At 40.3% G+C, this 25,407-nt stretch overlaps 1 protein-coding gene across 1 annotated transcript in view; it reads left to right on the top strand.

Moving 5' to 3' along the window:
• Positions 1–25,407, top strand: part of LOC126480718 (uncharacterized) — a 180,692-nt gene that overhangs the window by 146,777 nt on the left and 8,508 nt on the right. Inside the window, exons 19-21 of the mRNA XM_050103973.1 lie at positions 2,787–2,885; positions 6,044–6,226; positions 16,772–16,882. Of these exons, the coding sequence (XP_049959930.1) occupies positions 2,787–2,885; positions 6,044–6,226; positions 16,772–16,882 (393 nt within the window). The remainder of the gene's footprint in view (positions 1–2,786; positions 2,886–6,043; positions 6,227–16,771; positions 16,883–25,407) is intronic.

Here is a 25,407-nt window from a genome sequence, read left to right as displayed (position 1 = left end):
CTGTGCCAACTTATAACTAAATCTGAGGGGGGTGCGATGGGGAGGTTCCCTTGTGAGAGGGAAGACCACCTTGTTTGGTATATGGCTCTGGAGCATCGTACTACATCTGCAGCAGCAATTTGAGCAGCAGATGGCACTACAGTGACAGAACGAGCTGTTACACATCCGTTACTTCAAGGACAGCTCCAAGCCAGATGCACTGTAGCATACACTCCACTGGCCCCAAACCACTGCTGTTTGCGACTTTAATGGCGTCAAACAAGATCTCATTGAAGGGCTGGATGGAGGACTTTTGTATTTTCTGATTAAAGATGATTCAACCTTGGTGCCAGTGGTGGCCATATGTTGGTTAGGAGGAGGCCAGTTGAGGGCCAGCAATCAACCTGTCTGTATGCTAGACACACTGGACCTACACCTGGAGTTATGGTATAGGGTGCAATTTCGTATGACGACAGGAGCACTTATGGTTATCTCATGCACCCTGACTGCAAGTTTGTACATCATGCTGGTGATTCGACCTGTTATGCTGCCATTCATGAACAGCATTCGAGTAGGTATTTTCCAACAGGTTAAAGTTCACTCACACACCACTGTTGTAACCTAACATGCTATACATAATGTCGACATACCACCTTGGTCTACTCAATCACCCGATCTGTCTCCAGTCGAGCACATATGGGACATCTTTGGATGACAATTCCAGCTTCATCCACAAACAGTATCAACTGTCCCTGTATTGACCGACCAAGTGCAACAGGCATGGAACTACATCTGACAAACTGACAACTGGCACGTGTACAATACAATGCATGTACATTTGTATGCTTGCATTCAACATATGTGCCAGCATTTCACATTTGCACTGGTTTATCTCACACTTACATTAACCTGTGATCTTGTAAATGTTAATCACTTAAATACGTTACCTAGATAAAGGTATTCCTGAAATTTCATTACTCTACATTAAATATTTTTTGGTGTTGTGATTTTTTTTCCATCAGTGTACATATGGCCTACTATACCTTTGGAAATTCTGATGGGGTCATCAATTTCCAAGAGAAATTCCTACACTCACATGATCCAGCCCAGTTCACCATACCACTCTTAACTTTAAGTGAGATCTCCAGTTCTTTTAATACAGAAACTTGACCTGTCAAAACTATGTATTGGCACATGGCAGTATGTGTAGGTGATTGCAGTGCATTTGAACTGAACTGACAATCTGAAAAAGGAAAGGAAGAGAGTCGAATAACCTTTATTCCACTGATACTACTCATTCCAAAGGCTCTCTCTTTTGACCTTAGGAGACAGCAATTTCCAATGAGACTTACATTCTAGATCATGATCATTAAATCACAGGTGCAGTATATTAAGTGCTGTTGAGTTGATGTACACTAACAAGCCTAAACAATATGACCACTGCCAACTGTGATGTTGGATGCAGTCTGGTGGCATTTTGGGCACGTGGCGTGGTAACAAAAGTATGTAAGTGGAGCAGACACGGATTGGAGATCACCGTAGTGAAGATATAGGCAGCAAATGGGGAAATCCATTGAGATAAGTTATTTTGACAAAGGGCAGATTAATAAGCAGAGAAGGTGAATGAATATCTCAAAAGTGGTGAAGCTGATTAAATGTTCAAATGCCAGTATCCTGAGCACCTAAAGAGAAAGGTAGAAGGACAGTGAAACCACAACTAGGTGCTAAATGGCTGGATGTCCACGACTCTTCACAGAACGCATTCGGAGCTCGTCGACTCTGTAAAGTAGGATAGATGGTGATCTGTGGAATCTCTGCTAAAAGAGCACAATGCTGGTGCATGCACAAGTGTTTCGGAGCACACCATTCATTGTACATTGTTGAACATGGAGCTCTGCAGCAGACCACCCATACGTGTTCACTTGTTGACCCAATGACACTTTCAATTACGATTGCCATGGGACCATCAGGATTTGACTGTTGATCAGTGGAAATGTGTTGGCTCTTTGGGTGAAACACATTTTTGGTATATTAGGTCACCGGCTGTCTTCACAAAACCCATCATCGAGGTGAACGGCAGCATGAAACGTCCAGCACGCCAGTGATACAAGCTGGTGGGAGCAGTAATATGCTATGGGAGACATTCTCCTCCACTTGCATGGGAACTGTGGTGGTAATCAAAGACATGCTGACAGGGCCAGAACTGAGCTACAGCGGTTTGAAGAGCATTATAGTGAACTCACATTGATGTCTCGATGACCAAATTCACTTGCTGTAAATCCAATGGAACTCATCTGGTCTCTATTAGGTGCCATCACTGCATACACAAATCAGCAATCTGTTATTTACGCCAGTTACATGAACTGTGTGTAGACATCTAATGCCACATACCTCCACAAACCTGCCAACAAACTGTCATATCTGAGACACACATAATCAGTGATGTATTTCGTTCCAGAAATGGACAAACAAGCTATTAAGCAGGTGGTTATAATGATTTGGCTCGTCAGTGTATAGTGTGCTGTACTATATAAGGATTTTTTAAAAGATTATGTGTTTACTGCATTTATACTTCGAAAAACATGTAAAATTTATTTTTACACTACAGAGGTCATTCCTTTTGCTGTTTTCTGTGTGATTGGGATAAATAAATATCTATCCAAGGCCGAGTAATCGGAGAGTTTTCTAAATAATTCACTCGGCAACACCTCAGTAATATACATGTTACAATGCTGTAGCTAATGATATTTTGTCACTAACTGAGTAAATGTTAAGGAAAAGTTGTTATTAATCTGTCTCTCATACAGGATATTCAAGAAAGCTGTGAGCCTTCCATGTTTTCTTTGGAGAGATTGCTCTTCAGTATTGCAACTGACACACGGTCCAACTTGGAGGTTTTAAAACAGGTGAGCATTTAATTATACATCACATACTTAATAATTTGTTCTTAGCACCATGTAATTGTAGTTTCATGCAAGTCAAAAGGTCTTAAACGTTTCAAGAATGTCGAAGATGTTAGAGCAGAAAGTACTGACACTTTAATTTTAAAAATTCTTTTAGATGTACAAGATCATCTATTTCTGCTTTAAGTTAATTGTCAGTCAGCAAAAATAAATGTACTTACCAGATTACAATAGACTGATACATACACAAAACCTGACAAACAAGTTTTTTCTGGTGCATCACGGTGCTAAGCAGTTGAGGTTCTGCAGTTCAACTGAAATCTCATCAACTGGACTATAGAACCACCAAGAGACTTTTAGCCTACAATTTTAATTCTGAGACTGCCTAGAAATCAGAGTAGTTATATTCACTCCAGTACAGCATCTTGTGAGTCAAAACACGGGTGCCAAATTCTTGCTTTTGTGCCATCCAGTGCAAATATGGCCACATCTTTTGTGGCGCAGGAAGAACTGCCTCTTCTTTCCACATCTGGGCATTGCAAAACTCTGCCAGGTATGATTGCAGGAAGGTGATGCAGGCAGTATCACATATCCTTCGGGACACTCTTTTGCATGCTTTCGTGAAAACCTTGGAAGAACTGCATCAGGCGGGTCATGAAGTAATCGAGTAGCTGGAGAACCTGACCTTGAACATTAATTTTTCCTTTTAATTACATTGTTGGTTGTATATATTTTTTGATGTCTCAGGTTTTCTTGGCATGGCTGATTAATATTGTGCTTCTGGGTGATCTGTCTAGTTGTTTCCATTTCCTGCACAATATTTTGACAACTGACCCAGCCATCTTTTTCAGGTGGTGTGTGTTTTGCTGTTATGTGTACTCACTGCCTGGACCCCAACCAGACTGTGAAATGTTGTTTGTCTCACACCACAATGTATAGCTGAGTTCAATTCCTGATGCTAACTCTCAGTTTTGATACTCATTTGTCAGAGCTCACATTGTTGTTATGTGAAATGCAAGGAACATCAGTAACACACCTGATTAAACAACAAAGCATATCGACTGCCGCTGAGCCATGCCTCAAATATAATGATGAAATGAAATATGGAAAGACCAATATCATGGTACAAACGGCAAACTTGTCGAACAGCAAAATTGAGGAGTCTGTCAAAATAAAGATGCCAGAAAACCTAATAAAAGAGGAGTGGAGGGTTCAATTCAAACAATGCATGGGGCCTGGAACTCAATTTTTAAAATCTCACTGGCCATAACACCCACCAGAGTTGGAAAATCAGCCACCAGAGTTGGAAAATGTTGAAAGAATTTCCGTTTCACTGAATATCAAGGCAAAATATGAGAAACAAAAGAGTATCATGGAGTGTAATGGGTTTCGGGACACAGTCCCTGCTATAAATAGCTGCATGAGACCAAGAGTAATTTTCAGTCCGGTGGAGTCCAGGCAGGCAAAAGTCACAGCTCCTGAAAATGATAGCTGGGTAGCAACAAATGGAAACAACAATTTGGCATATCACCCAGAAGCACAGTCTTATATATTTTTGTTTGTAATTGTTACTGTAGGAGAGCTATGGAGTCCAAGACTTTGAAATGCTTAAACAGAGGGAAAAGTTTTGAGAATGGTTTGATTTGTAAGCTGGGTAGGATATCAACAGGGCTCCAGACTAAAAGTGAATACATTTGAACAAGGCAAAAGGTAGATCAGAATGACATCCCAGCAGCAAATGAGTTTTAAAAATTCTGTCAAGTTAACAGGTGCCAGAAAGACCACCCAACAAGTCAAGAAATAAAAGAATGACAGAGTAAACACTGAAGTGTAAATGAGTGTTAGCCGGACAGCCATCATGAAAAAAGGGCAAAAGCTTGAAATAACAGAAGAAGAAGAGCCATTTATTTAATTTGTTGCTGCTCCATTCATTCTTCTGTCACCATCAGCATTCCCTCGTGTATCCCTTTATTCCAAGTTTTTCATTTCTTTATCTTGTTAAGTGATATCACTGCCATCTATAACAATGACTTCTTTTGCTAACAAATGATTGTCACATGCTGTCCTATTGTCTTTGTGAAATAGCCATTGAAGTTGAGCATGTCATGCTCATAAGCATGTCTGTCACTGGGTGGTCATCTGTACTGTGACTACAGTTTTTCAGTTTCTTTTCATTTGGGTGGAGATAGTTTTCAGTTCATTTGGATATGGTCATGCCCACATAAAAGGCTGTTCAAAATTTTCTGCAGAGTTGATATGTGGTTGGACTACTTTCACAGATGACACTGCCTGCGACGGTGCTGTATGTTGCGTGAGTCCATAGCTCAGGTCTTTCACCAGGGTCTTCCTCAAATGTTAACCCATGTGACAAGGGATTGGGGATATGCAAGGAGTAAGAATAAAACAGGATACTTTGTAGATTGGGTGAGCAGATGAATACTGCTTTGAGAGGGGTGGAAATTCCAGTGGAATACATATTGCAGTTATTCCAATTAAGGGCGTCACTGAGTAATGAAGGGAATGCTCCTCTACACCTGCTTCATGAGGATAGTTTGAGAATAAATGGCATTTGTGGATGTCTCATGAGAAAAGTCGTTGTGGACTCAATTTGGGAGGTAATGCCTATCTGTGAAAGCCTTAGGAAGATTTTCAGCATACTGGGCAACATGTTGCTCATCTCTGCTGGTGGACTGCCAAGGAGTTACCAAACTGTATGGAAGGAACATTTTTAATGTGGAAGGGGTGACAGTTATTGTAGAGGTACTGCTGATGGTTGGTGGGCTTCATATGAACAGAGGTTTCTATGAACATAGAACAGTGGCGTATTGGGCTCATGATGGCCAGATGAAATGTACAGGACAGAAAATGTTGAGACTGTTGAGGAATGAGTGTAGTGTTCTGACCACGAGTTCATATTATGAAAATATCATCATTGGACCTGAACCAGTCGAGATTCAGGATCTGGGGTAGTCAGGAAGGCTTCCTCTGATGGCTCATAAACTGATTGCATACGAGTACACCATGCTGGTGTCCGTCGCTGTACTCCACATTTATTTATGTATCTTCCCCACAACTGTTTCTCCATCACAGGGTCAAAATTCTGTCTTACATTTGTTTAGAGTTGATGATTTCTGTGGCTTAATGAAAATTCTGTTGTTCAGGTGCTGCCAATGATACTGAAAGTCAGGGAGAGAGAACTGGATCAGCGAAAGCAGCTTTTTAATCTTGGTCTTAAGACATCAGAGAGGCTGCCATTACCTGAAAAGAAGAAGTATCGACCTGCAAGAGAAGAAGATGGGGATTACGAGTGCGAAATTTGCCGAGCAAATCTTTTTGTTTCACTGGTAATACATTATACCTCAACTCTTTTTGTTTTAACTTAGAAGTTCAATGTCATGGTTATGGTTACATTTTGTGTGTACTCAGGTTGTAATAAACTAGAGTTTGGTCACTCCAGCTATAATGATTTAGGTTGTCTATTATTTCAAAAATTCATTTCAGATTAATACTGAAATTTCCAAGCCCTAACTCTCAGAATCGGACATATCTTCACATTGCAAGAAGTAGGAAAGCAGTAGAGCAAACAAGATTATTGTCCAGAGTAGATGAGCAGATAATCCAGGTGTTAATATAACAGAAAAAAAGAATTTACAGAAGTTTTTATTTGTATTTTGTTCTCTCTCTGTCAAGTGGTTGAATATCTTGGCTCAAAAAGCTGAAACTTTCCCATAACACTGTTGTTAACCTTTCCACCAAAACCCTCAGCCCCATGGAAGTTTCAGTGCTATCCAAAGGCCTCACCTTGAGCCATACACCCAAATTTAACCATGATTGACTTGTCAGAGACAATCCCTCCAACCAAAACATTGTTGCAACATTGAACCCCGCCTCTCTGAGTTCATACCACCATCCAACCGTGATCCTCCCCCCCCCCCCCCCCCCCATTACCTAACTACCTGATGATCACCTTCCAGAAATTCCTTACTTCCTCAGGTCCCTTCCTCAGAATAACAGCCTTTCAGCAGAAGAAAAAATAATGATACACAACCTCAAAACAAATCCTGTCCTACACATCCTACCTGCAGACAAAGGTTCCACCACTGTTGTTATGAATCACAGTGACTACTTGGCAAAAGGCTTCTGCCAATTATCTGTTTCCTCTACCTATAAACTCTGCCAAAGTGATCCCATCCCAGGCGCCCAATACAACCTCCAATCCCTGCTTAATGTCTTAGGTCCTTTGCAAAATCTCACCCTTGAATCCATTTCCCTCCTCACCCCTATGACACTGTCCACACCCACCTTCTACGTGCTCCCCAAAATCCACAAACCCAACAATCCTGCAACCCCACCCCCCCCTCCCGAGTGTAGCTGGTTATTGTGCCCCCCACTGAAAGGATTTCAGCTGTCGTTGACCAACAATTCCAACCAATTACCCATACTGTAGCCTTCCACATCAAAGATTCCGATCACTTCCCTCACTGATTCTCCCCCATACCCACCCCTTTACCTTCTGGATCCCTACTCGTCACTGTTGACGCCACCTTCAACATCCCTCATGCCCATAATCTTACCGCTATTGAACACTTTCTTTCTCAATGTCCTTCAGACGCCAAACCTGCTACTACCTCATTCCTCATGCACCATACTAACTTTATCCTAACCAACAACTATTTCTCCTTTGAAGGGAAGGTATACAAACAAATCGATGGCACAGGCATGGGCACTCGTGCAGCACCCTCCTGTGCCAATCTGTTTATGGACCATCTAGAGCAAACCTTCCTTACCTCCCAAAACGCCAAACACTTAGTCTGGTTCAGGCTCAGATGCTATCTTCATGACCTGGACTCAGGCCCAAGACACTCTACCTCATTCCTTTACAACCTCAACACCTCACCGATCCACTTCAACTGATCCCCATTCCTAGACATTGACCTCCTCCACTCTGATGCCTCCATCCACATCTCTGTCCAATTTAAACCCACCGACCATCAGCAGTACCAGCATTTCACACCAAAAAATCCCTCCCTTACAGCCTGGCTGTCCAGGGATAGCATATCTGCAGTGACAAGAACTCCCTTGCTGAGTATGCTGAGGATCTGACCAAGGCACTATCCCCCAGACCTAGTCCAAAAACATATCTCCCAAGCCATTTTCCCTCACACCCCCAATCCTCCTCCCCCCCCCCTCCCCCCAAGAGCTGGCCACAAAGGAGTGCCCCCTTTGTCACCCGGTACCACCCAAGACTGGCAACTGAACCACATCCTTCACCAGGTCTTTGATTACATATCATCACCCCAGTGAGGGACATCCTGCCTGAGATCTCTCCCACCTCTTCTACACTTCCATCCCCTTGCCACTTCCTAGCCCAGACCTTTGCCACAAGGATCATATCCACGTGGAAGATCCAGCTGCAAGATCTGCCCAATCCACCCACCCAGCGCTTCCTATTCCAGTCCTGTCACAGGTTTATCGTACCCCATTAGGGGCCGAGCCACCTGTGAAAGCAGCCATGTCATTTACCAGCTTTGCTGCAACAATTACACAGCTTTGTATGTTGGTATGACCACCAACCAGCTGTCCAGCAGGATGAATGGCCACCGCCAAATTGTGGCCAAGAGCAAAGTAGATCACCCTGTGGGTCAACTTGCAGCTGATCATAATATGCTTGATTTCAATGACTTCTTCACTACCCACGCCATCTAGATCCTTCCCTCCACCACCAGGTTTTCTGAATGCTCAGATGGAATTTATCCTCACAATGCATTCTCTGCTTCTGTAATTATCCCGGCCTCAACATGTGGTAATATACTGCAGCCACACACTCCACCCAATGGTTTTACAGCTGTGTCCTGTCATCTCCTCCCCATTCTCATGTCTCCCAGCCTCTTTGTTTACTGCTTTCTGCCAATGCACCCACCCATCTTTCCACACTCCTTTCCTTTATGCTTCTTTTTTCTCCATCTCCCTGCCTCGCGACCTCCTGACAGTACACCTGTTAGCATTCTAGACCTTGCACACTCCACCAGACAACTTACCTCTGTCCTCCCACCAATACACTACTATCCCATGTGATAGTTGTCTTCAGGCCTCAGCTGCCAAATTTGGGTGTCGTGTGTGCATGAGGTGTGCTTGCTTGTGTGTGCAAATAGTGTGTGTCTCTCTCTCTTTGTAAAAAGACATTCAGGCTTTAGCTGCCATAGTTGACAGAGTCGTGTGTGTGTGTGTGTGTGTGTGTGTGTGTGTGTGTGTCATTCTTGGTAACAAAAGAAAAGAGAAAAAAAGGGAATGCGAGTACAAGAACCCTGTCCACAGTTTGTGGAAGATGATTTGCCTCGGAATATAGATCTAATTTCAGACTTTATGTTCAGGCCCTAGTTTTCATGCAATAATAGTTTCTGCAAATGTGTATCGAAGCCTATGTATTACTCCTATATGTATCTGGCAAAATGATACCCCTCACACAACAAGGCTACAAAATCCAAACAGCAAAAGAATTTGTCAGTACGTAAAGGAATGAAAGAAGTGAATAGCATAAGAGTGAAGAATCATACCTAAAAATATTTCCTTCCTGACAACATTGTGGATCTGTGTGAAACTTAAGTTTCTCCCAGTGTATAAAATGTTCAAACAACTTACAGTAACGCAGTTGGGTGATGCCTTTGACAACCACAGGCCAGTTGTCAAAGAAGTCACCTAGCTGAATTCTCTTGTGGTACTGCATTTTCTCTGATAACACTTTTCCATTTGAGAAATGTCCTGACGGAATCATTCTCTATGTTCATCACTAACAGAACTTAGGCTATCCAAAAAGAAGCTCAAATGATCATTCAGTAAATGTAGTTTAAGTGACATGATGCAACCCATTAGGCGATATTATCTCAATAGTTCTTATATAGTGTTATGATAGTTCTCTGTATTATGGTTGCCTAAAAATTTCATGCAAACACTTGTGAAACACAGACTTGTCGTTCTTTCAGCATCAATCAACAAATAATTTATGGTCTTACATATTTCCTTTATTTTTGCTTCACTGTTCCTTGGAAACATCTTAAAAAAATATATGAATCATCACGACCATGCCTTTTGGGGACAACGAAAGGGGCTTTCACCGTGTTCTTCTGTCCATGCAGCAGGTCATTCTGAGTGGGTTGTTTTTTCCCTAATAGTGACTTTTCCTGTCTCTGTTGCCCCATTCACATAGAAACAGCAGTGCTTCGTGTACTCGAGCAGCATGCCAAGAAGTATTGAAGTTATCTTGAGATCTCCAGATACACCCTTTTACTAATCCTCTAACTGGATAATTGTAGTACCAGTTTAATGTTCTCATATTTCCTTCAGATTAACTGCGCAAGCAACGGGAACAGAAGGAAATTTGTTTTCGTTGTGGAGAAGCACTGCTTTCTAACAGTAAAACCTCCTTTTACACTTTTCAGCTAACTGACCCAAAAAAGTGTAAAATGCGGGAAAGTGTAAAATAAAGAAAAGCATAGACAACATAACAAGCGAAAGTGAATAAATTACTCTTACCGTCATTCTCTTTATATTGCTCAAAATACGAAAATAAAAAATTTGAATTTTGTCCGTTTGAAAAAAATCTGAAATAGTTAATTGTTTTTGTTTCTTTCTAACAGCAATTAGCCCTGCTCTTTTGTGAAACTGCATAAAAAGATATTTGTGTCCTAATGTGAGACTTATTATTGATATTCACTATAAAATTACAGTAAATAAAACTTTTAGCGCAATATTGGTTAAAACACTAAAGTTTAGAGTCTTCGTAAACAGAGAACAATAGGCAAAATATGTACAGCTTGTTGCTGACTAGGTCATTCAGTCCAGGGACATCCTGGGTGAGAAAGAGGGCAGAAATTACTGTCATGTTGTGGAGCATCTTGAGGAGGAGTGTTTACATTTAACATCAGGTTGTACCAGCATAAGGCTGCCTGGCTTGGATTAGCGTTTTTCATGCAGAAATTACAACAATTTGTGGAAGCCCATTATAGAGACGGCCTTCTTCAAAAGCAGTGTTTCTTTGTGTAAATGACTGTGAAATTTAATTTAAGCTCTTGTAATACAATGCAATGAGCAGAAGGATGGTTGCTACTAGACTCACTATGATCAGATCTGATTATCATTCACGCAATGACTCAGCATACTTTCCCGCTCTTCCAAACACTGCAAATCTATAATACAAATGGCCTTGATTGAAAATGCTTGCAATGAAGGCTTGCTTACTGCAAGCCTCTTCCATCTCTGCATAACTACTGCAACCTACATGCATTGGAACCTTTTTACTGTAGTCAAGCGTTGGTCTCCTCTACAATTTTCGCTCCCACCACACTTCCTTCCTGTAGCAAGGTATCGATTACTTGATCCCTCAGTATATTCCCTGTCAGTTTATCCCTTCTTTTGGTCAAGTTGTTCCATAAATTTCTTTTCTCCCCAGTTTCATTCAGTACCTTCTCATTATGTATTTGATCTACCTATCTATTCTTCAGCATTCTTCTGTAGTTCCATATTTCAAAATCTTCTATTCCCTATTCATCTCAACTTATTATTGTCCATATTTCACATCTGCAAAAGGCTACATTCCATACACATACTTCCTCTAGTCTAATTCTGTCAGCATTACTGGAGCCAATTTGACTACATTCCGTTCCCTTTGTTTCACTTTTGTTGATGTTCATATTATAACCACTTTGCCAAACACTACCCATTCTGTTCAATTGCTCTTCCAAACCTTCTGCTCTGTGACAGAAATACGACAATCAACAAACCTGAACATTTTTGTTTCACGTGCTTGAACTTAAATTCCCTTTCCAGATTTGTCTTCAGATTACTTCACAGCTTGCTCAGTACATAGATCGAATAACACTGGAGACAGGTTACAAAACTGTCTCACTCCCTTCTCAACTATTGCTGCCATTTCATGTCCTTCGAAACTTATAACTGCGGTCTGGTTTAGCAGATGGTAGATTGGGCTATTGCATTGTTTTTCTTACTTGAGGTTATTCCATCTATTTCTGCATAATTAACTCTCCACAGATACAAAAAGAAAATTTATACTCATTAATTGGGTATGAGGCATTTCTTCTTCTGAATTATCCCAAAACACAAACCATAAACCTTCACAGACTTAGAACAATAGTCACTTCCAACAATTGTCAGCACTCTCAATGCTTAGATGCAAGTACAACAAACACACGAATCTGTGTGTACTAAAATCCTGGATGCAGATTTATAAACTGGAGTTTGTGTGTTTCAGTTCCTTGTAAATATTTCTGTTATGTTTCAACAGTTAAACCTGTCAAATAAATAAGTTACGACAGAGACTAATAACCAATATGTAGTGTTTTCAAGGATTTTAATAGATAGAGGGTAATGTGTCACAATAAAAGTGGGCTGAATAGCCAAAAACTGATTTCATTTTGAAATTCAACACCCATATATTAGCAAATAACACTATTCACATCCTTTGTAACAGAAATGTTGTTGACAAGTGATAGTTAATGAAAGGAATAAATAGTTGGAGGTAGTGAGCTGTCGACAGGTGCATAAACAAAAGATGAAAATGTTGCCAGGCTTTCAGACAGTAATCTCTTCAGGTATATATGCACTGCCAGACTAAAAAGTGAAGCACGCAGAACACATGCTTGGGTGCCAATGTAACTTCATACATGTGCATATCATCAGCAGGTATGTAAATGATTACTTGCAGTTCTCTGCAGTAGGTTGGAATGGCCACCATAGTGCATTAGTGTTGCTCATATTTAACGTTTTTACCAAGCCCACTTGGGTATATAAGGTATTCGAACAGCATCTGATGTTGAGTGATCACTGTAAAAGGCACAGATATGCTGCAGATTTGTGGCACGTTCGGATGTGACAATGGCCTGATATTGGACACGACTGTAAATTGAGGGTTGTCAAATTTCCCGTTGACCATGTCAGACAACAATAAGGTAAGATCAATATTTTGTGTACTGAGCACATCATAAGCCCTTCATACAAGCACCTGTCATCCGAGAACTTCCTGCAACATTCTGAGTTATCCTGCACCACTGGTTGGAGACTATCAGCTACCAGACTAGGGAACTAACATCCCATGTGCAGGATAACATTAATACCCCAACTCAAATGGCTGTGTTTGTAGTGGTGCAATGACCGCAAAGCATAACTGCCAATAAATGACATTAGACTGTGTGCAGCAATATACTGCTGTTCTGTACTGTCCCAGATAATAATAATCAACAAATATGGCAGCAATCTAGGAAGAGGTCCCGACTCAACACAAGAGGTTTCATTTTAAATTCTCTTCTCTTTCTGGGTGCTAAATTTTGTTGTCTGGAAGCTTAGCAACCTTTTCATCCTCTGACAAGTGATTGTCTATTGCCTGTACCTCTTCAATTATTTGTGTGCCCCGTCCCTTCTAGGACTTTCTAACTTTCCAGTATCTCATTGACTAGCATTAAAATATAAATGAAAATTAAGTTCTGTGGTAGCTGAAGTGATGCAAGTTTTGTGGAGGTAAACGTATCCCACTTGGACCATGCTATTGAAAGAAATGATAAGCTTTTTGATTAATGTTATCTACATCTACATCTGTACTCAGCAAAGCATCTTGTAACATATGGTGATCAGTACTTCTGATCAGACCCCACGGTATTCAGAGATGAGAACTCACAAGGGGAGGCAACAACATTCAACTCTTGGATTTACTTCAAACTCGATACACTTTTAATAGTACACTAGGACAACATAATGTGCAAGTAGTAAGGTGTACCAGTTATATGAATTTGATAAAATTGCAAGATAAACTTTATGCATGATTGATATATTGGTGCATTGCGATGCAGTGCACGAGATGGCAGCAGTCATGTGGAGCAGTCATGTGGTTAGCATTCAAGCGCACTGGATCACTGGATTATGTCTCGCTCATATAATTTTATTTTTTTATTTTTTTTCCCCCACCAACTCTAGTTACATTATTTTGTACGTGTTACATTGGAAAGGTAGTATGATGAAAAGACACGTGTATTTGCATGGACTTTTATTGAATTTCGAATGCTATTTGATTTTTTGCTAATTTTATTATGGCAACAAATACTACATTTATAATTACAGTAAATAAACAGCCAAATGCATAAAGTTTTCCTGAAAATGTGTGCCTGTCATGATATCCAAAACCTTGTATACCTGCAATTGAGTAAGGTACTGAGAACTGCTTGGCACCTGGATGCTTTGATCTACAGGCACAAGTTTCAAGGACAGGGGACAGGCTAGGAAAGACCAAGTCAAACATCAATAAATAAAGGTGTAAATAACTTTAATCAATAACACAATGAGGTACAAAATGCCAGAATGTGAAGGTAAGATACGATTAATTGTTAGAGGCACATTTGAAGTTGTTCTTTTGACATTACAAGTTGCAGGATGATATTTTTCATATATACACAGAAAACATAAATTAAAATACCTTATACTCCATTGAATGAATGCAGCTTCCCGCATGCACAAGGAATCTCCTAAATTTGTAAGGCGAAACAAAGCTCATCAAATTTTTGAAAAATTTCTCTTCCTTTTGACAATTTGGAGCAAAATATTCCTAACACAACATTTTTGTAAATATCAATACCAAAAATTGGCGATTTACAATTGAATGCATTTTAATAACATCTTCAGGAGAGAATTTTTTTTGTTTGTTGTCAGTCAAATATGGACAAGCTTGAAAGTGCTTGATAAAGCTTTAAACTTGCTTATATATTTGTTGTAATAATAAAAATCAGTAAACAGCAAAACAACATTGGAAATTAAATAAAGTGCATGCAAATGCACATCTCTTTTCATCACATTACCTTTCAAATTCAATATGAACAAATAATGTGACTAGTGTAGACGAAGAAGAAGAAGAAGAAGAAGAGCAGAACTCAGTCCAGCTATCCACCAATTCTGAAGCTTGAATACTAATCACATTACCACCGCCAGCTCATGCTCAGTGTCACAGTGCACTGGTACATGATTGACACACAAAACTTCTCTTGCCATTTGCTTGAAATCTCCTAAGCAATACGTCTTATTAGTTTCACATTATGTTATCCTAATGAACTATTAAAAGTGTGTGAAGTCTGAAGCAAATCTGTGATCCAAACATCGTGGTCTCCCCTTATTAGTATGTTAATTTACCTTAGTACAGTTCATCGGCTGTGGTTGTAAATAGGATTAAAGTGAAACTTCCTGGCAGATTAAAAATGTGTGCCGGACCGAGACTCGAACTCAGGACCTTTGCATTTCGCAAAAAGTGTTGTACCATCAGAGCACCCAAGCATGACTCACGCCCCGTCCTCACAGCTTTACTTCTGCCAGTACCTCGTCTCCTACTTTCCAAACTTCACAGAAGCTCTCCTGCGAACCTGGAGTTCTGCAAGGTTCACAGGAGAGCTTCTGTGAAGTTTGGAAAGTAGGAGACAAGATACTGGCGGAAGTAAAGCTGTGAGGACGGGGCGTGAGTCATGCTTGGGTAGCTTAGATGGTAGAGCACTTGCCTGCGAAAGGCAAAGGTCCTGAGTTCGAGTCTTGGTCTGGGACACAGCTTTAATCTGCCAGGAAGTTTCATATCAGCGCACACACCACTACAGAGTGAAAATCTCATTCAGGATTTAAGTGTATGCACATGTGCACCTCAATTTGCATGACTTCGGGTTTATATTTGCTAATCAACACTGCGTGATGATGAAACTTGTTAAATTCTAAGTCAATATTGCTACTCACCATATAGTGGAGATGCTAAGTCACAGATAGGCACCACAATTCCTTCCTGAATTTTCCAATCTTTAAATTCTAAGTCAATTGTATGTAATATTTGTACATCAGTAAATACTTTGGAAGGAAAAGTCATTATTTTTATCTTGAGTGAAGTTGGAAGTGTGCATTGGTACAGATATAGAACAGCACACAGCATTTTAAATATACTGATTATTAAATACAACAAATTCATGGAAGGAGGCATTAGACCTGTGGGGTTTACTCATGGTAAAGGAAGCAGAACATCTGCTAGTGCTTATCTGTAACTGTCACAGTGTGGAATCACTGACACTCTTGATTCCACAGTCCTAAAGATTTTTGCTCTTGCAGTAACATGTGCAATATGGACATCTGTCGGCAGTATACCGCTGTCTGGTGAGGCATATTATGGAAACAACAACCATTTTAACTGAATTGAATATGAATACGTAATAAATAATTATACAGGAAAACACAGTTTTCTGCCTACAGTTCATTATATTTTATTTTACATGACTAGAATTCAGGTTAATAAAACTCTATTTTCTAGTGTCACTGCTTGAAAGATGTTATTCACGTCTTCTATTCTTGTGTAAAACAAAGAACATGTAATGGCCAAAGAAATTAGGTGTTAATTCGGAATGGATCAGATGTTATAATATGTATTAATGAAATTAAGTGATGATACAAGACATTGATGGAGCACTGCCTAGTAGATTAAAAGTTAAAGATACAGTTTCCCATCATATAGTATTGACAGTGGGTTAAATAGATTACCTAGGTCATGTAAAATAAAATAAATATTGCTGATGCAAAGGCAAAAATGTATTTTCTTGTGTACTTTTATTAAGATGGGAGAACATATGTTTATCAACAATACTGCCACCATGTAAACGAGATAATACAGTCATTTTTATATTGAGTGTAAGCCTACTCTTTCCATCTTAGTAGTCACGTATTGGATGCTCTGTTGTGGTTATTAATGAAGCTATAACCGCTTGGCTTGTGTACTGTAAGTGGGCACTATATTTCAGGTTCTAGCCCATATTTTAGAGAAAAATGTATTTTATTTTAAATGCTTATCTTTAGCCCTGTTAATATTGTTGCAGGTTACAAATTCCCATGAGGAAGGAGTCTACTGCCTTCCCCATGCCATTGATCTACTTACAAAAAAGAGGCATCATTTAAAATACTGCAAGTTGATGTATACTTATGATCAGGTAAATTTCCCTTTGCATAAAAAGAATATTCTGTTTAAAGTGCATGCAATTTCAGACTGATATGATTTTTGACCCATACATGAGATACACGTCTGTACACATTTGATATATGCATTAAATGTTCAGTTCAAAAAGTAGCAGGGGGCTCTTAGTTTCTTTTTACTATGAAGATTTCTGAGAGTATTTTTAATGCTGGCATACAGCTTATATTTCTCGGGGTAGTCTACACAGACATGGATGCCTAAATGTGGGGGAGGGGGGGGGGGGGGGGAGTGCTTGTGTGTATGGTAGATGTAGAGTAGATAAATATAAAATACTTTGCTGTTGCAGCTGTGACAAAAAAAAATGTAATAAATATCAATTGAGAAAACAGTAAAATTATGAGGCGGAATTGTTGACCACTACTTAAGGAGGAGAAACGTTAAGTGCTACTTTGAGACACATGCAAAAAAATAGAAAAAATAACTGTTTGTCTTTTCCTCCTGGGGGAGGAAAGAGGGATAGGTTAAGGAAGGTAGGGGTTGGGGGAGAGGGCAGGATCACGTAGACCATAAGTTGAGATGGACCCACACAGGTGTTGAGGACAAGGGGAGATACATATTTCATACAAAGCACTGGTTGTTATGCCCCCAAATATTTGGGCTACAGTGAGAGTGGATTTTGTTTTGCTCATCAGTAACCACTACTTTTTGTGTGCCTTGAGTTAACTTAAAAAGAATGCATTCTTCATCATCACTACACTATAGTTTCGAATTTATGTCAACAATAACATCCATTTTCGATTCTTGTTTTTGGTTGCAAAGTTTTTGTCTAACCATGGTGTTGGTATATTTCAACTGGTAGCCACCATTTCCCACAATTCTTTCAGCTTCTGTGAACTGCATGTGTGGGAACTGCCCCTCCAACACATCCTTAAGGTGTCCTCTCATGGGACATGAAAACATTCATGGACAAGGAGCTGGTGACATAACAGCATGGAATTCCGCATTCCACTACATCGCAATGTGTGAAAGCAAGAATGTGCCAAGTCAGATTTTTGGCTCAAGGAAAGAAACACGACCAGTGAGATGCAGCATTGGTATTACATCACAAGCAGAACTTAGGAGATGCCATATTGTATTAAGTCCATGGAGTTGAGCTTTGTGTTTGGTAGTTTTTATATTCTAGAGTATGGAATGTGAATATATGATGTTTTGAACAACAAGTATCTTGAGATCTCTCAAAACAATCATTTTGAGTATAAACAATATTATGAAAAGGATACGTTGCTAATCACCAAAACAATAGGGATGTCACTTAGGAATCATTCATAATAATTATGAATTTCTTCCAGTTGTTATGACTTTATGAACAACATGGCAAAAATTATGATTTCTTGTTGATTTATAAATGTAAGCATGTAAAGTGCTCAAAAGGATGCACAAGAAAAAATCATTCTTCACCACTTGAATTCTCAACAATACAGTTGGTATACTTTTCCTTTTCTGCGTGCGTAGAATTTTGATTACACCAAAAGTCATACATGGTATATGACTTCATTCATTGTAACGTGTGACCAGGTATGAAGTGATATATCTTGTGCAGTTGTTCTCTTTTATAGTCACATGATGTCTCTTCCTGGTGACAGGTGTATGTTTTGTTGTGACATATAACAAGCATTTTTGAATTTATCATAAACAAAGTAACATAGAATGCTCCTCTAGTGCATACTAAGCATGTGTTGAGGAAATGCGTGCAAAAGATTTTAAAATAAACAGCGAAGCAATTTGTGGTGCAGCAAAATGTGTGTGGTGACAGTACCAGGACTAGTGCATTGTTAACAAACAGAATTGTTCAAAAATTTAGGGAGAAATGCTCAAAATCGTGTCCTGTTTACCACATCTGATTGACATGTGTTATGTAGTGTGTGCAGCCAGGATTTTTCAGTCGCGCATGGTGGAAGAGACAGTTAGTGCAAACAGACAGCGAGCAAAATTCATTCATATACAGAGAAGCTGCGGGACTCAAACAAGAATTTAATAACAATTTTTACTAAATCCTCGGGAGATGAAAGTTTGGTAAGAAACCCAGAGTTCTTATGTACAACATGCCTTGTTGAGCTCAACTGCCTTGAATATGCAGAGATCATGCAGGACAATTGTTCAAGAAAATGTTTCCAAATTCAAAAAAAAGCCTCCAAGTCTGGTTGTGCGAGAACAAAAACAGGAGCACTAGTTGAACTGTGGCTTCTACAATTGAGGGAATGGTAACAAATTAATAAGGTCCCAGTCTTGTGCTCTGGCAACAGACAGCAGCAAAGATATGAATGGCGAAAATCTGTACCCAGTAGTTGTGTTGCTTTTCGATGCCGAAACTACACAGATTGCAGGTGTGATTCTCTCAAAAAGAATGACAATACAGTCAAAGGAACATTCAGTGTTTTGGATAATGAACTATAGAAGAGGGAGAGTCCATGGAATAACTGTGTATGTTTTGCATGTGACAATGCACATACTGTGTGTGACTGGTGTTTCCAAAGGTGTAAGTTCTCTTATTTTCTAAAGAAAATATTAATATTCACTGTGCAAGGCTGTGCTTGTCATCTTGTGCATGTAGCTGCTTAAAAGGACTATAATAGTCTCGTAAATATTAATATTGAACAGTGTTTAATTGACATTTTTTATTACTTGCTAAAGAGCTCAAACAGGCAAAATGCTTTTAAGATAAGTCAGTAAGTCTTTGATGAAAAGCCACACAAAATGTTTAAGTATGTTTCCACTAGGTGGTTGTCTCTGCGACAGTGTGGTAGAACAGTAAAACCCTTTAAAAATGTTCTGCGAATCATATCCAGGTAAGGCTATGTTGAAGTTTCTACAAGTTAAGGCACAGTTTGAAAGTCAATCTACTAAGCTTTATATTTTGTTTCTCACCTCTGGTCTTCCACTTCTCAACTCTTTTAATATGTTCATCTAATAAGAAGCCCCATTTAAACTTCATTCAAAATTAAATAATCTTTTCATTGATTTTATTGTTCACTTTGTGAGAGCATCCTCAGTTTCGGAGGCCGATAGTAATTTGTTTCGTGTAAATTTTGGGTCTCTTGAGATACAGAAAAGTGACAGTCATTGGGACAAACACGAGGGCTTACGTAAAGGAAGTTGCTCTAGATGAAACTACACTGAAAAATTTTTATTCCGATGTCGGACTGCTCTGAACAAAAAACGTGAATACATTGTGAACAAATAGCCAGTTAAAGACAAGTTTCTTAAGCATATGTAAGTTGCTGATGTTTTCCAATGGAAATCGAAGAATTTTTCACCCCTCCCACCCCACCTCCTTGTCGATGCCTGCACTGTCCGGCACATTACTAATTGGCTTTCTTAGAAGTTGGCATCTCTGTAAAGGTGACACTGTGGAGCTGCAGACAGACACTGCTGCACACAGAGCTACACAACAGTGCTTAGATTTTGACAGTTGCCATCCCTTCCATGTCAAATGTTCCCTCCCATACAGCCTAGGCATTCAAGGCAATGTATTCAGAGTGCAGACTCTGTACAGCAATACACTACCATTCTCACCTCAACATTCACTGGACATAATTACTCCACCAGCCTTGTTCAGAAGCGGATTCCTCGGGCCATCACATCCAATCATGGTACTGCTGATCCCTACAAAAAACAGCTTAAGAGTACACCTGTTCTCACACAGTATTATCTTGGTCATCAATGTATTAATCAGCTACTTTGACAAGGCTGTGACTTCCTAAAATCATGCCCTAAAATGAGGTCCAGTATGTCAGACATTTTTCCCACCACACGTAGATTAGCTTTTGCCCCTGCCTCCACAATATCCTGGTCAGACCCTATTCTCCTCCTACCACCACCTATACCAACCCTGTAACTGGCAAAACAAACTGAGAGCCACCTGTGAAAAGACACGTGTTGTGTCCCAGATGTTGTGTAAACACTGTTCAGCCTTTACATTGGTGTGACTACCAACAAGTTATCAGTTAGAATTAAAGTACATAGACAGAGGATCTACACTAGCAACAAACAATTCACACACATTCTTATTAATTTAACAAAAGTGTTATCTGCAATGGTTGATGTTATTTATTGTAAATAATGTACTTACTGCAATTCTTGTTGTATAGGCCAAGGACTGGAATGTTTCCCCAGTAGCCAGAAACCCGTGTGGCTGCAAGTTTGTCAAAAAGTAAATAAAAGTTACACACTGGAAGTTTTTGCTATTATGAAACTTTGTGTAAAAGATATATACCTGTCTCTTGATTTGATGACCTGCTTCATGTTTTTATCTTGCCAGTAAATATCTTTTTCAGGGATGGGAGTAGCTTTGAAAAAAATCCATTTGAATAAAATTATGAAACGAATATCTATCTTGAAACCTATGTAATGAAGTGCGTTACTCCAGAGTGATGGTAGTCAATACAACATAAAGAATATGATTATTATGCAAGCATAAAGTGACATTTAAAACTGAAAATGTGATGAAGATTCAATTGAGTTAACAAATAACTCTACTATAAACTACAGTGTGTTGTACAGAGTATGTAATGTTCCTCTACCAGCAATTCAGTTTCAATATATCAACAAGTCCAAAATCTTTTTGATGGTTTTCTCCATACTTCAACTATTGCTAACAGAGTTAATGCAACTGTATTCTGTACATCCATTTACATAAACAAACTCTGTAATTAGTGCACCAGATGCAGCCAACAACTGCCACTGGAGAGTGCTGGAATCACAAATCCCGATGATGAACACATTTCACGAACTGTAGCAGGACATTTAAGAGCGTGTAACAACCACAAAGGATACCACGTCTAGCATACTTCTCAATGAGAAACATATCCCATGTGAGGATGGGTTTAGGTCCTGCAAATCCCCTGTCAGCACTCCTTGTCTAACATGTGTCACTGTTGTTGCTACCATTTCCCTCCCCCTGTCTTCTCCTCCTTATTCCTCACTGCTTTGCTCTGACCCCCTTACTCTAGTCAATTATACTTCTGTGAGTCTATGAATCTTCATCTCCCTTGTTCTCTCAGCAGACACCCTCTCCCTTCTTTCAGTTTTGCCCCCGCCTCTGGTTCTCCCAACCTCGTTCCCCATATTGCTATATTGAACACATTGTTGCCCCCTGACTAGGCAAGAGGGTTCAGTGGTTAAGACACTAGACTTACTTTTGGGAAGCCCAGGGTGAAATTCTTATCCAGACTTATGTTTTCCATGGTCTCTAAAATTGCTTGAGGCAAATAACTGGATGGTTCCTTTGAAAAGGGCACAGCCAATTCCACCAGGGTGAAATTCCTATCCAGACTTATGGTCTCCATAAATTGCTTAAGGCAAATACTTGGATGGTTCCTTTGAAAAGGTCACAGCCAATTCCACCCAATCCTCCATCCTTCGCAGTCTGAACTTCTGCTTCATTTATGACAGCCTTGTTCATGGTGGAATGTCAAACCCTACTTTTCTTTCCTTCACTGCTACCTGTGCCTACATTAGGGCGAGTCCACTCAGGTGCGATACCCCTACCACTGCTTCTCTTTGCCATTCCTCCTCCTCCTCCTCCTCCTCCTCCTAGCACATTCACCTTTCTTCTTCTCCCTTGTTCTTTGCACATCTCACCTGCTCACCTCTTGTCCATAGGTTATCCTGTGCTTTCATGTTAACTTTTATGATACAAGTAGTACTTTGCTGTTAGATTTCAGTGATTCACAAAAACTATTAATCACAAAAGCTACTTAAATTATTTTGAAGTGATGGCAGCTATCTCAGTTGAAGTATTGGTGGTGCTTGAGGATCCGGCACACACAAAGGCTTTTATGGAGTTACAGGAGAGATAGGAGTCTAAATCTAGGAATGTGATGGGTTGAGCTGAAGAGGATGTGATGAAATAAGTAGGAGAGATGATGTAAAGCTGTGATGGAATGTGATTCAGTTTCTTAATCCATATCATGAAGCTATCATGATGAAATCTCAATCATGCTGGATCGTAAGGGTTCTGAGTGACTAGGGAGGATTCCTGTATATAATCCGTAAACAGGTTGATGTACACTAATCAGCCAGAACATTTGACCATCTATCTAATAGCTGGTACGACCACCTTTGGCACGGATAACAGCGGCGACCCATCATGGCATGGAAGCAGTGAGGCCTTGGTAGGTCACTAGAGGTAGTTGGCACTATATCTGCGCACACGTCAACTAATTCTCGTAAATTCTGGGGAGAGGGGCGATGAGCTCTGATGCCACATTCAATCACATCCCTGATGTGTGCGTTCGGGCTCAGATCTGATGACTTGGAGGTTGGGGGAGGGGGGTACATCTATCAGAGATCACCACTTTGTTTCTCGAACCACTCCATCACTCTCCTAGCCTTATTACATGGTGCATTATCTTGTTGAAAAATGTCACTGCCATCGGGAAACATGATTGTCATGAAGAGTTGAATGTGGTCTGCAACCAGTATACAATACTCCTTGGCTGTCATGGTGCCTTGCACAAGCTCCTCTTGGCCCATGGATGCCCCTGTGAATGTTTCCCAGAGCATAATGGAGCTGCCGCCAGCTTGTCTGCGCCCCACAGTACAGAGTCAAGGAGCTGTCCCCCTGGAAGACGACAGATTTGTGCCCTCCATCAGCATCATGAGGAAGGTATCAAGCTTCATCAAGCCATGCAATGCTCTACACTTGCCAACATCCAGTGCTGATGATCATATGCCCATTTCAGTCATAGTTGCCAATGCCATGGTGTTAACATCAGCACCTGCTTGGGTCATTGGCTGCGAAGACCCGCCATTTGGATTGTTCAGTGCACTGTGTGCTCAGACACACTTGTACTCTGCCCGTCATTTAAGTCTGATGTTAGTTACACAACAGTTTCCCACCTTTCCTGTTTTACCAGTCTTCCCAGCCCACTACATCTGACGTCTGTAACGATGGGTGCCTCCCAACCCCATGATGTCTGGACATGATTTCACCTGGGTTTTGCCACATGTTGGAGACACTCACCACAGCACTCCTTGAAACCCCATAAGTTGTGCAGTTTCCGAAATGCTCATGCTGAGCCTCTGGATTCTCACACTCTGCCCTTGCTCAAACAGCACGCTCACTGATACTACATGCACCGTGCGTGTATCTGACTAGCAGTCATTCCTAGCCAGGTGATGCTGCTGTTGCCTGGATGGGTTTATATCGATAGTAAGATGGTGGCCACAGTGCACTGGCTGATCAGTGTATGCATTAATTATGTGACACGTTTGGTTGTATTAACCTTTCTCCAAAGACTTTGAAGTGAGAGTATGAGTCACAATTTACACATGGAATTAGGTGTTTGGTCTGGAGTACACAAGACATTTGGAAAGACTGTATTCACTGGCTGCAAGGTCACAAGCATGGGAGGGAAGTTGGTTTATAGGGAGGTAGCATCAGCTGTGGCAAGCGAACAGCTGGTTCATAACAACTTGTGACCTGTGGAGAGGCAGCAGTGTTTTGTGTATTTGGTGAGCAGTGTGTTGAGGCTGTAAGGAGAAACACTCTTTAAGTGCTAGCACAGTAGCCAACCACAGTGATGTATAGAGAATAGCTTGCTATGTGTATTTCTGGAATTTAACAGATGGACCCAGCATTTAAGTCTGATGTTAGTTACACAACAATTTCCCACCTTTCCTGTTTTACCAGTCTTCCCAGCCCACGACATCTGACGTCTGTAACGATAGGTGCCTCCCAACCCCGTGATGTCTGGACATCTCAAGGATATAAGGATATCTCAGTAGTCTCCCTGTCTCTTGTGTCTCTTACCATCCTACCACACTATTCTTCCTCACCCCCTTCTCCCTCCCACCTTTGACCTACACCCTACACTGTTAACATCATCACATCCCTACTTCCAACCCCTACACCGCCCCCCCCCCACTCTCTCTCTCCCTCCCTCCCTCCCTCCCTCTGTGTGTGTGTGTGTGTGTGTGTGTGTGTGTGTGTGTGTGTGAAGGGGGGGGGGGGCGCATGGGGCACTTGTGCAGTACTATGCCATCAGCCAGTGACCAAGATATGATCATACAAAGTATTTTTCTGTTGGCTCTGTTAATGTTTTATTGATATATCCCAGTATGCTATACACAATGACAAAATTAAAATTCAGTGTGCACAAAGTTAGTGAAAGTGGACATCTGATTTTCTTTACATACATATGTGATTTTAACAGATAGGTTTAGCAGCACCATCAGATTGTTCTCTGTTGATGCTGTTATGTACAGGAAAGTATCACTATTCGACAATCATAAAGAAATTCATAAAGACTTAGAAATTTCTTTTATTTCCTTAAATGCATGGAAGCTCTCTTTCAATTTTGATAAATCCACAATGATATGTACGACAAAAAGGAAGAACCCAATTGTACCCATTCACTATATTAGTTGTCAACATCTGGAGTAAGTATGTAGGGGTAGTAACAAGAAGTGATATGAAATTGGATACACATCCAATCAGTAGTATGGAAGGTGAATGGAAAACTTGGTTACACTGAAAGT

This window comes from Schistocerca serialis, chromosome 5 (assembly GCF_023864345.2).
Source record: "Schistocerca serialis cubense isolate TAMUIC-IGC-003099 chromosome 5, iqSchSeri2.2, whole genome shotgun sequence".
Lineage (NCBI taxonomy): Eukaryota > Metazoa > Arthropoda > Insecta > Orthoptera > Acrididae > Schistocerca > Schistocerca serialis.
Note: the sequence above shows the minus strand (reverse complement) of the source record. Positions and strands in the feature narration are given on the sequence as shown.